General features: G+C 42.7%; 1 protein-coding gene across 1 annotated transcript in view; it reads left to right on the top strand.

Moving 5' to 3' along the window:
• GABRD (gamma-aminobutyric acid type A receptor subunit delta) overlaps window positions 1-6,208 on the top strand; it is a 38,820-nt gene extending 32,612 nt beyond the window's left edge. The window contains exons 9-10 of the mRNA XM_074306518.1: window positions 993-1,204; window positions 5,161-6,208. Of these exons, the coding sequence (XP_074162619.1) occupies window positions 993-1,204; window positions 5,161-5,460 (512 nt within the window). The 3' untranslated portion in view covers window positions 5,461-6,208. The remainder of the gene's footprint in view (window positions 1-992; window positions 1,205-5,160) is intronic.
• Window positions 6,209-13,290: the final 7,082 nt, after the last annotated feature.

Here is a 13,290-nt window from a genome sequence, read left to right as displayed (position 1 = left end):
TCAGCTTGTCATTTCCTAAACTTGGTACTTCATCTTACCTTTGTTCTTTGCTCAAACTGCTTCCCACATCCGAATACTTCCTTTTCACGTTTGCTTTTTAGAATTCCCCGATCCTTTCATGATCATTTTTTAAAATGGGAAACCTTTGTTGATCCCTTTAGTTATTAGTATTCTTTCCACATTCCTTTATTGATTATATATTTCCCTGCAAATAGTATTTTCATGTTCCACTGCAGTGGATGCGATAATAATAATAACAAGAACAGAAACAAAGGGGATAGGGACAAGAACTTGATTTCATTAGTATGAGGAATTTAGGGGTGAGGACATTCCCTCTGCTAATGCAGTTGGTACCTTTTCTTCCACTTGTAATCTCTGAGAGCTGTCCAAAGTACTGAGAGATTAAATGGCTTATTGTTTTTATTGGTAGTTGTTATTATAAATAAAGCAATGGTTATTATGAATCACATTTATGTAGCCCTTTAAGATTTGAAAAACCCTCAGCTACATTAACTCATTAGATCTTCACCTGTGGGTTTTATTATTTGTTCCCACTTAACAAATAAGGGAACTGACTCAGTGTTGAGTAATTTAGCCAGGATTATAAAGCTAGGAAATAGCTGAGCTTCCACAGTTTTGAATCCAGATCTTCTTGACTCCAATTCCAGTTTCTGATATTTACTACCGGTCAAGTCACTTAATATTTGTCTGTTTTAGTTTGTTCAACAATGGGGGGTGACAGTAGCACCTATCTCATAGAGTTGTGACAATCACACGAGATAATAGTTGTTAAGTACTTAGCATAGTACGGGCATACAGAGGGTGTTTAATAAATTTTTGCTCTCTCTTCCGTCTCTCCTTTCTTGAGGACAGGGACTATTTTTATTTCTTGTCTTTGTGTTTCCTAGTGGCTACCAGAGTGTCTTGCATACAGTAGGCACTCAATAAATGCTCGTTGAATCTGACTGGCTCTTTTGACTGCCTTCTTCCAGGTATCACCACAGTGCTGACAATGACCACACTGATGGTCAGTGCGCGCTCTTCCCTTCCACGGGCATCGGCCATCAAAGCACTGGATGTATACTTCTGGATCTGCTACGTGTTTGTGTTTGCCGCACTGGTGGAGTATGCCTTTGCCCACTTCAATGCAGATTATATGAAGAAGCAAAAGGCCAAGCTGAAGGTCACGAAGCAGAGCAGTGAGGTGAGCATCCTAGGGAGCAGGATTCGGAGGCCCTCCCAGTAGGCGGTTCCCTTTGCTTGGCATCCAGGCCCAAAGACAGGCCCCTTTGCTCCTAGGAAACTGTCAGAGATGCTGCTCTGTACCTTCCCTCCCACTGAGTGCAGCCTGACTCTGAGCCTGGTGCCAATTCTCAGCATAAGTGGTTGGGAGCTGGTTGTCCCTGTGCCAACATGGGAGGAGAATGGGCATCCTGGATGCCGGGGATAGAAGCTGCTGGTGGGCAGAGGCAGAGTTTTTTCTTCCCATAGCAGGCACATACTAAATGCTTATTGAATCAAACTGAACAGAAAAATAGAGAGAAAATGTGGGGGCCTTTGGGGCAAAAATACATGGGTTCAGGCCTTGCTTCTGACATACATTGGTTGGTTGACTCTGGACAAGTTACAGAGATACATAGATAGATGATATTTAAGATGGATGGAAGGAAGGATAAATGGGTGATAGATACTTAAGATAGATGAAAGGATAAACGGATGGATAGATAAATAGATAGATAGGCAGGTAGGTGACATATAAGGTGGATGGAGGGATGGACAGATAGAATGTGGATAGATAGCTAGGTAAATACATACATCCATACATAGAAATAGAGATGATAGAAAGTATAAATATAAATAAAAGATGAATGGACACAGATAATATATAAAATGGATGAAAGAAAGGATAGATGGATGGACAGATAAATATATAGAAATAGAGATGATAGAGATAGAGGTTATAAATACAGATAGATAAACAGAGATCTAGATGGTGTGTTAATATGCATTTATTGTGTTCTAGGCACTGGCCTAAGCCCTCAGGATACAAATACAAACAAGCAAGAAAGTCCTTCCCTTCAAGGAACTCACATTCTAATAGTGAATACAGCACATGAAAGGATATGGGGGATGGAGGATGGAATGGGAGGAAGGTCACCTAAACAAGGCAATGCAGCCTGGGAAGGAGCTCAGAGAGAGTCCAGTTAAAAATGAGGGGAAACATGGCTGGGGTCCTTGCTAAAATCATGGTCCTGGGAAAGGAGACACCAGTCTGAGGAGGACTGCAAGATAGAAGTTTAATAAGGCAGGCTGGGTAAAGGAAGAGGGATCTGGAGAGAGTCTGGGTAACAGTAACTTATGTCCTCAGTGCCTCAAACACTGGTCTAGGTAGTAGAGCAGGTGCCTATTACCTGCAAAGGAGATGATTCACTGAGAGCCTGATATAGAATTGAAGTCACAGCCCAGACAAAAAATAAATAAACCAGCCCATTCTGTGGAGATATCTCTAGCTTTAACAGGGCTGAATCTTTTCCTCCTCCTCCTCCTCCTCCTTCTCCTCCTCTTCCTCCTTCTCCTCCTCCTCCTCCTCCTTCTCCTCCTCCTTCTCCTCCTCCTCCTCTTCCTCCTCTTCCTCTTCTTGCTCCTCCTCCTCCTTCTCTTCTTCCTCTTCTTCCTTCTTCTCTTTTTTCCTCCTCTTCCTTCTCCTCCTCCTCTTCCTCCTCCTCCTCCTCCTCCTCCTCCTCCTCCTTCTCCTCCTCCTTCTCCTCCTCCTCCTCTTCCTCCTCTTCCTCTTCTTGCTCCTCCTCCTCCTTCTCTTCTTCCTCTTCTTCCTTCTTCTCTTTTTTCCTCTCTTCCTCCTCCTCCTCCTCTTCCTCCTCCTCCTCCTCCTCCTCCTCCTCCTCCTCCTCCTCCTCCTCCTCCTCCTCCTCCTCCTCCTCCTCCTCCTCCTCCTCCTCCTCTTCTTTTTACAAATTCTTACTTTTAAGGAACTGAGATTGTTTGGGGGGTGGGGTATGTAGGGAATATGGCAACCACCTTCAAGTATTTGAAGGAATGCCATGGAGAACACAGATGCAATTTGCTTTGCTTCCAAAGGGTAAGGCTGACTGATGGGTGTAAGTTAAGGGAGAAGTAGATTTATACTTGATGTCAGAAAAAATTTCCACAGTAAAAAAGCATTTATTAAGTGCCTACTGTTTGCCAGACACTATGCTAAGTTCTAGGATACAAAGAAAGGCAAAGAACAGCTAACAAACATTTATTAAGCACCTAGTATATGCCAGGTACTGTGACAAGCACTGGGAACACAAAAAAAGCCAATAGTCAGTCCCTGCCCTCAAAGAGCTCACAATCTTAGGGATGGAGCAGGGAGACAACGTGCAAAGAGCCATATCCAAGAGCTACACACAGAAGAAATTAGAAAGAATCAATAGAGGAAAGGAATTGAGTCAGGACTAAAAGGAAGAACTTCTTTGTCCTTTGTTCTCGATGTGGACATCAGAGAAGTGATGTCATAACATGCAAATAAATTGGATTTAAGCAAGGGAGAGCTGTAGCACCTCTCTTTCTCCTCCAGAGCCATCTGGGTCCGATGGCAAGACTATCTGGGACTTGAAGGAAGCCAGGGAAGCTCAGAGGCAGCTTGGAGGGGGGTGATGGAGGGCCATGTTTGAGGAAGGCAGGAGGCCAGTGTCACTGACTCACAGAGTACATGGAGAATAGCAAGATGTAGAGGGCCAATATTGAATAGGTCCATGTACAGGAAGAGCCCCTCCAGGTATTACTTGAGACCTGCTCTTCCTATGCGTGGATTTATTCAATACGGGCTCTCCACAATAAAATATGGAAAGACTGGGGCAGCGAGGTGGTGCAGTGGGTAGAGCACCAGCCCTGAAGTCAGCAGGACCCGAGTTCAAATGTGACCTCAGACACTTAACACTTCCTAGCTGTGTGACCCTGGGCAAGTCACTTAATCCCAACTGCCTCAGCAAAAAATAAAATGAATAAATAAAATCAATAAAAATTGGAGTGAGGAGGGATCTTAGAGTTCATTTAGTCACAGTATCTTCAGATTATATATTCTAAATTCTCCCTCTCCTTTTATTTTATTTTTATTTTCTCAGTGATTAACCATTCTATCTTTGAGAGACCATGAAACAGAAAATAAAAGAAACGCTTCAAAATATTGATCAGGAAAGAAGGTCATGAAATAATATTTTTAAAGTGCTTAACATAGTGCTTGGCATATAATAGGTGCTTAATAAATGCCTGTTCCCTTTCTTTCTTTCCTCATTAGTAGGTGCTTTCTCCCAACTTGCAGTCATTTAACACAGCTGCTGGCACATAGTAGGTGCTTGATATTGACTCAATTAGGTCAGATAAGTAGTGAGACTGCTCTCAGCTGAGGCTCGTGAACCCCTTGTTAGGAAAATTGTTGAGTCACATTTAGAACTACATTGGGGGCAGCTAGATGGTGCAATGCTGGCCCTGAAGTCAGGAGTTTCAAATCTGGTCTCAGACACTTAATACATCCTGCCTGTGTGACCCTGGGCAAGTCACTTAACTCCAATTGCCTCAGGGAAAGAAAAAAAATAAACCTATATTGGACTCAACCCCTGAAATCCCTTTTAGCTTGGAGATTCTTTGATTCTTAAAAATACTAAAGACCCTGTGGTAATACTCTATCCTTCCAAATCTAGCTTTCTTCTTAATGCTTTCTTTATTCCAGGGCTAGCACATCCATCCTAGCACCCAGTGGGCACTTGTGTCCCTAATAGGCTAATTAATTGTCTGACTGAATAGGAGCAATCAGTTCCACCCTTAGTGACTCAAGGCTAAGAAGGGGCAGCAGGGGCAGTGTGCATGCTCCAGCAACAGACAGATCGTAGGTCATTTTCCTCTCCCCAAGCATTAGTTGACATTCTCCAGAGAGAAGCAGTATTGCATAATGGTTAGGGCTTCCTTACTTTAAGTAGAAAAAACCTGGATTCAAATCCTTCCTGGGATAAGAAAAGTCACTTAACTGTGTCTCACTTGGAGGCACTCACTCCCATGAGGAACCTAGGAAATGGAAGTTTAGTTAGTAAAAGAAGGGGGTTAAACTCGGTGCATTGAAGGTGCCTTCTAGGTCTCAGTCTGTGACCCTCTGATCCTTTTCAGATCAACGTGAAGAATGCCATTGTGTTGTTCTCCCTCTCCGCGGCGGGCATCAATCAGGAGCTGGCCATTTCCCATCGTCAGCACAAAATCCCAGGCAATCTTATGGGCTCCTATCGTTCAGTGGAAGTGGAGACAGGAGAGGTGAAGAAGCAGGAGGGATCCACAGCTGGGAAAAAAGGAGGCTTGAGATCATTCTTCAAGCCCATTGATGCTGACACCATAGATGTCTATGCCAGAGCAGTGTTCCCAGCAGCCTTTGCTGCTGTCAATGTTATCTACTGGGTGGCTTATACTATGTAAAAGCAGCCACACAGAGATAACTACACACACACACACACACACACACACACACACACACACACACACACACACACACACACACGTCTTCTGGAGCTAGTGGGTGCAACTTTTGGACACTCCAGCCCTGCTTTCACCTCACTGCTATGAAAGAGACAATTGAACTCTGGTATAGTTTATATCTTTGACTTTTTTGTTTTTTAAATGAAGGGGGGAAATCCCTGAAGAAAAAACCAACCTTTGAAACCTCTGAATTCACTGCTGACTAGACGGACATCTTTCCAATTCTGGATTCCTCAGTTTATCCTTAGTATGGGTCCTGAAGAGTGAACTCCAAATGCTACCCCAGGATGATCGAATCGGAGTCATAGCAGGAAAAAACGTTTCTGAAATCCCGGAAAGGACTTTAGAGAACATCAAATCCCCAACTCTCAATTTTCAGAGGAAAACAAACAAACAAACAAACAACTGAAGCTCAGAAAAAGAAAATACTTGTCTCAGTCCCATAAAAGGTAGTTCCAGCTACTCCTTTCTAACTTGGGGTCTGACTTCTTGACTTCCGGGTGACTGAGCGCCCTGTGGAAGGTTTGGATTTTTAAACCCACAGGATACTTCTCGGTTTCTAGGCTCTCTATGGTTTTGCCCTGTAGGGGAGAGAACCTGGATTATTATTATTATTATTATTTTTTTTTTTTTTTACTGTGGTGGTTATTGTGTCTCTTGAATTAAATGTTAAAAAGAAAAAAAAAAATTTCGACTGATCTCTGGCCCCCGCATGTAATAAAGGCTTTCTCCTAGAAGGGGGTTCCATTCTTTGGTGACTGCTTACCTGGTTCCTGCGCCTGCAGGAGACACCCGCATCCCTGGGGAGGAGGGCTTGCCATGTGATGCTTTTGAACACGACAAAGATGAAGGAACATTTGAGTGGAATGAAAACTTGCCCTTCTTGTTTCCTCCTGTTCTGTGACTCAGACTTGACTTTATAAGGCCAGAGTAAAAAAAGATGAAATATTGGAGGGTTGCTTTTTTCTAGCTTTGGTCCTATTTATAACTTAAATAAAATTACTGATATCACCAGGGAAGAGAATGCTGTGAGAAAAAAAAAATAAATGATTCTCAACTCAACTCTCAGAGAAAATATCTCCATCATCAGTCATGTTCAAATGGCTGATTCCAGCCTTAATGGAAACTTGTGCCGTACAACTTCAGAAAGGCGTGGGCTGACTCCAACCCAGTACATCCCCTCAAGAAGTTCTTCTTAAGAGCAGTGCTGAGGAGTGACAGAAGTTTAGCTTTTTTCGTAATATAGCTGATATTTGTAATAAGGGCTTATATTTACAGAGCACTTTATAAATATTATCTAATCATAGCAACCTTTTCATTCATTTAATCAATGTATTTACATTCATTAAGCACCTATCATGTGCCAGGTTATAGCTAGGGGTTGTGCTAAATATAAGGATAAGAAAAGATGCAAAAAGATAGTCCTTGCCTTCAAAGAGCTTCCAGTCTAATGGGGGAGACAAATTGTTAAGTTGTTTCAGTCATATCTGACTCTTCCTGGGCCCCTTTGGGGTTTTCTTGGCAGAGATACTCAAGTGGTTTGCCATTTCCTTCTCCAGCTTATTTTACAGGTGAGGAAACTGAGGCAAGCCAGGTTAACTGATTTGCCCTGGGTCACACAGCTGGGAAGTATCTGAGGCTAGATTTAAAGCTAGATTTGAACTCTAGGAGATGAGTCTTTCAGACTTCAGACCCAGCTATGTACAAGACAAATAAGAAATCATTGAAAGAAGAAAAAAACACTAGAATTAAGAGGAGCTGCAGAGGGCTTCCTAAAGAAGATGGAATTGGGACTTAAAGGAAGCCAGAAAGGTCAGTATTCAGAACAGGGGAGTTAGAGCATAGTAGGTGTTATTATTAGCCCCATTTTACAAATGAGGAATGGAGGCAAATACATGTTAAATGATTCACCCAAGGTCACACAGTTGGTAAGTATTGATGAGGTCCTGAATGGTGTTTTGGAACAAGAGAAACTAAAGCATTGATCCCTGAGACAAGCAGGCAGAAGGCTCTGATAGAGATCAGTTTAGCTCTATGGTCTCCCCTTTGGGGAGGTCCTCCTGTCTGAAATCCACGTTATGTCAGACCCCCACTCTGTAGAGTCTCGAGCAGTCTCACCTTGCCAGGCCCTGTCAGAAATCCCAGTCATGTCCCTGAGGTTAAATTTTCCTTACTTGTGGGCCATCCCATGGCTACTGCCCTCCTGGGTCAGTCCACCACAATACTCTGCCTCGGGGTGACTTTCTTCTTACCCCCCCATGACTCGTGGTATCTCCCCCATCTCCACTGTGCTCCCCAACCCCACTTCTCCTCCTTACACTAACTAACCCTTTCAGGGTGCTAAGTCCCTTTCAGGATTCAGTCTGCCCGCTAAGGGCGTGTCCCAACCTCATGGGGTGCTCCCTTGTGAGTTCCCCTGAGGAGCTTGTCTGTCATGTGCTCTCCCACTCTATTTCATATTCACCATTTCTGGTTTCTATTACATCCCTTCATTTTGTCTGTAACCTACTCCCGTAAACAAATCTACTTTTTGCCAAAGAGAACAGCCATTGGGAATTCTTCACATGACCGAACCCCAGCATTTGGTGCCTGCCATTATCTGGTGTCTACAGCAGCCACATCATTTTGGCCCTCAAACCACATCATTTGGGCCTGAATCTCACCTTATAAACCACATCAGTGTCAGGCTGGATTTGAACTCTCTCTGCTTGTAGCATTTAGTTGATTTACAAATCACAGATCTGAAGTTCTGAGAGATTAATTATCTCATTCAGCCACCTCATTTCACAGAAGAAACTGAGGCACAAAGAGACAAAGGGATCTTGTCCAAGGTCAGAAAAGAAGAATTGGCAAAATTAAGTCATCAGATCCTTTGACATATCAAGGTCTTTCTGATCATAGTAATTGACATTTTTATTGGACCTCAATGTGTGTCAAGCTCTTTCTCTTTATTGTCTCATCTGAGTCTCAGAACAACCCTAGGAGGTAACCTAACAGATAACATGGTCCCCATTTCACAGATGAAGGAAGATCAGAGAGGAGATTTAAATCCTATTTTTTTTAAATAGCTTTTTTATTTACCCGATATATGCATGGCTAATTTTTCAGCATTGACAATTGCAAAACCTTTTGTTCCAACTTTTCCCCTCCTTTCCCCCCACCCTCTCCCCCAGAAAACAGGTTGACCAATACATGTTAAATATGTTAAAGTTAAATATGTTAAAGTATATGTTAAATACAATATATGTATACGTATCCAAACAGTTGTTTTGCTGAACAAAAAGAATTGGACTTTGAAACAGTGAACAATTAGCCTGTGAAGGAAATCAGAAATGCAGGAGGGCAAAAATCGAGGGATTGGGAATTCTATGTAGTGGTTCACAGTTGTCTCCCAGAGTTCTTTCGCTGGGTGTAACTGGTTCTGTTCATTACTGCTCTATTGGAACTGATTTGGTTCATCTCATTGTTGAAAATGGCCACGTCCATCAGAATTGATCCTCATATATAGTATTGTTGTTGAAATATATAATGATGTCCTGGTCCTGCTCTAAATCCTATCCTTCCTATTTTCAAATCGATGGAAAAATTCCTCCTTGGGAGGTCCCATTCCACAGATGAGGAAAGTGAATTTTAAATGGCTTGCCCAAGGTCAGAAAGCTGGGAAGTAAAGGAGGAAAATGATGTTGAAACTTGGACTTCCCAGCTCCCAGGTCAGCATGGCCTGGGGAAAGGGGGAGAGGTGCCTTATCTTCAAAGGAGCCACTCCCAAGGTGTTTGCCCAGTCCTGTTCCTCACTCAAAGATAGTAGTCTGCAGTCCACCGAATGCTGGTTTCAGAATAAGGAAGACCTGCCAAGAATCCCGCATTTCCTCCACATCCATGGGCAAGCCATTAACCGTCTGGGAGCCTCATTTTTCTCATCTAGTAAATGGAGTTAATAATAGCTGTTATTCCTGCCTTCCGGGGTTATAGTGAGGCTGAGACAAGAGAAGAGATTTAAGCTGATCTATAAACTTTAAAGGGTTATATAAGTGCCTGTGGTTCTTATTATTATCATCATTACAAGACTGTGTTATCTTTGAAGGTAAAACCAGCAGATTTTCAGCAGGAAGGAAGAAGCTAAATCTGGGTCCTCATGCCAGTGGAAGGCTTGATTTTCAAGGCTTTGAGGAAAGGCCAAGAATGTGGGTCTAAAATGTGTTCTTAATCTGGAGTCCACAGACCAAAAGGTCCATTGTTGCGAGCTGTCGTCTCTAGAAGCTGCTGGATCGCTCTCTGGGAAGAGATCTGCTGTGTCTTCTACTCAAATCTCTCCGACAGATTCTTCTTCCTGTAATGAACTGTTGTCTCCAGGCAGTTGCTGTTAACTCTTGTCCTTAGAAGTGACTTCCCTTCCTGCAGAGAGCCCCGTCAAGCCTGATGCAATTCAGAGTCCTTCTTCTTGAATCCTGGCTCTGAATCTCCTCCAGCTCTTATCCTTCTCCAGGCCGATCTGCCCTCTGCGCCCATTGCTGTCTCTTTTTATCCTCCCAGAGAATGGGCGTGGGATAATGCAAGGGCTTCTGGGAAGAACCACCCCAGCCAATGAGCTTGCCCCCTCTTATCAAGTCAACCTGAGTTCTCACCTTGTAATTGTCCAGAAAACCTGAATTCTCACCTTGTCACCCTCCAGACAACCTGAGTTCTCACTTAGTAATCCTAACATCTCCCCCTTTCTTTTGATTTAGAACATAGGACAGTCATGACCTTGAAACATAAATCCATCAATATGGGAAGTATTACAGATAATTACATGAATTACATAAGCACATAGTAACATAGTAACATAACACATGCTAGAAGTATATAACATAATCATAATCAAATAATCATAAATTGAAAATTTATAAATGTCCATAAGTCCATTGTCCATTAGTCTCATCTTGTGTGAGGAAGTCCAATGATTCCTGCTGGTTTTTAAAGTTCTTTAACAGTCTTCTTATTATTCATGATCTTTCAGTGTCAGATGTTTCTTAGATCTTCTCCTTTATTTTGAGGTCTTTCTCTTTTTCTGTCTCTCTCTGGTGGACAAGGCGAATATGACTCGTTGGCACCCATCTGATTCCTTCTCCTGCTGAAGAAATACAAGCAAACCCTCTCTCCCAGGCAGTTAACCTATCTAATTACATTCTATTTACTACTTTCTAAATCTCTTCTCATCATCTGACAATTACATTGGAGTTGTTTGCACTGGGCACAGCCCTGTTGGTTTAAAAGGCCTGTATTCTCCCCAAGTGTAATCCATTTTTACAATCTGATTGCCTTTTGGCTCACTTATCAGGTAATCCCTTTCTGCCATGTGATTGCTTCTCTGCTGATTGATTAAATCAGAGTCCTGGCCTTCTAAAGGCTCTTTAGGTGTAACATCAGCTGCCATCATGCCCCAAGTCTTTTTTGCCTGGGGCCCTGGATCTGGGCCCCTCATCCTATTTCCCTGAATTAGTTTACACTCTGATGCCCAATGGAGTCCTCTGTTGCATTTTGGACATGGGGTTTTAGGTCTTCTCTCACCCTGTCTTCTCACTGTATCTCCATATCTACACTGAGCTCTTAGATGCCCAATTTTTCCACATTGAAAACATCGCCGAGTTTCTCTAGAAGGCCCTTGCCATGAGGGACCCTGTCTTTCCACATTCATCATTGTCCAGGTGTAAAAAGCATTTGTTCCCACTGTAGCACAGCGTCTTATGATCTCCTCTAAAGGAGCATCTTTGTCTAATCCCCATATAATTCTTTTGCAAATCTCATTGGCATTTTCCTTAGCCAGATGTCTGGTCATTATTTCTGTAGCTGAATTTTCTCCAATAGTTCTTTTGACAGCAGTTTGCAAACGTCCCACAAAATCTGCAAAAGGTTCATTGGGACCTTGCTGTATTTTAGTGAAAGCCTCTCCACGATCTTTCTGTCCAGGAAGGACACCCCAAGCTTTTATTGCAGCCTTAGCAATTTGCTCATATATTGTCATGGTATAATTAATCTGTTCTGAATTCTCTCCATACTGACCTTCACCAGCTAAGTGCTCAAAAGTGAATTGTGTGTTAACTCCTATTTCCAAATTGCATCTGACTTGAATTTTACATAATTCATGAAATTCCGCAAGCCATAATAAATTTTCTCCAGGTTCCAGACATGTCCTTGCTATGGATTTCCAATCATTCGGGGTTAGGACTTCATAAGACAAACCATCTAGTAACATTTTGACATAAGCTGATGTAGCCCCATAAAGGGTACAACCTTTTTTCAATTCCTTAATTGTATTCAAATCTAAAGGTGCATATCTTCTCCTTTTTTTACCTACAGAGTCAGTATTTTCAATCACAGGATATGCATGTATAAAATCACTTATATCCTGTCCTTCTCTCTTAGCTTTAACCAATGCTTTTTCTAATCTTGTCATAGGCTTAGGCTTCTTCACAGGCAATTCTGTTTGTGTTTCTGCCTCTTCCCCTCTTTCTTCCTCCATCTCTGAAGGTGGGGTTGATGTGGGCCTGTCAATAATCTGTTCTCTAGGCAGGGTTGAAGCTTCTTCAAGAGAATCATACCATAATTCCTCATTTAAATCCTCTTGCTCTAGGGAAAGATCTTGATCTTTCCTTTTTTCCTCACACTTCCTCCTCTGTTCATTTTTAGAACTTTTCCTTCTCCTACAACTTGCTTGATAGTTTAAGGCTAATTGAACTATGTTGTAGATATAAAATACTTCTGCAGAAATTGAACGAGGCCCATTTTTTGCTTGAAATTCTTTCATTTCATATCCCACTAGCTTCCATTTATCTACATCTATCTTTTCTTCCTCTAAGAACCAAGGGGATGTGCGTCTTAATGCAGCCAAGAGTTTAGCAATCTGTACCCAGGTTACAAGTAAACTCTGCTCCTCAATTATCTTGATTATACTCTCTATAGTACCACTCCTGAATGGAGCTGAGGTTGCGTCTGGGGCTGAGGTTGAGTCGGCTGAGGTCCAGGGATTGAATATAGCTAACATCTGCCCCATTTCAGCTATAAGAGATTCCTGGTTTAGCCCTTAACAAGTTAAGTTCCTTATTTATCTATTAGCACGCTCACTTAATCTTTAACAAAGTTTCCTCGTTACTCACGGTTCTGGGTCAGAGAGACTGAGATCTAGATTGGAAGCTTTTCCACTGGAATCAGGACTGTGTCTGTCCCTGTTCGGGCGCCAAATTGCAAAGGTCTGGACTAGCTCTTCTTGTCAGGATAAGCAAATGTCCTTGCCCCACGTGTGGACGCCAATTGTTGCGAGCTGTCGTCTCTAGAAGCTGCTGGATCGCTCTCTGGGAAGAGATCTGCTGTGTCTTCTACTCAAATCTCTCCGACAGATTCTTCTTCCTGTAATGAACTGTTGTCTCCAGGCAGTTGCTGTTAACTCTTGTCCTTAGAAGTGACTTCCCTTCCTGCAGAGAGCCCCGTCAAGCCTGATGCAATTCAGAGTCCTTCTTCTTGAATCCTGGCTCTGAATCTCCTCCAGCTCTTATCCTTCTCCAGGCCGATCTGCCCTCTGCGCCCATTGCTGTCTCTTTTTATCCTCCCAGAGAATGGGCGTGGGATAATGCAAGGGCTTCTGGGAAGAACCACCCCAGCCAATGAGCTTGCCCCCTCTTATCAAGTCAACCTGAGTTCTCACCTTGTAATTGTCCAGAAAACCTGAATTCTCACCTTGTCACCCTCCAGACAACCTGAGTTCTCACTTAGTAATCCTAACAGTCCATGAAC

This window comes from Sminthopsis crassicaudata, chromosome 3 (genome assembly GCF_048593235.1).
Source record: "Sminthopsis crassicaudata isolate SCR6 chromosome 3, ASM4859323v1, whole genome shotgun sequence".
In the NCBI taxonomy this organism is placed as follows: Eukaryota; Metazoa; Chordata; class Mammalia; order Dasyuromorphia; family Dasyuridae; genus Sminthopsis; species Sminthopsis crassicaudata.
Note: the sequence above shows the minus strand (reverse complement) of the source record. Positions and strands in the feature narration are given on the sequence as shown.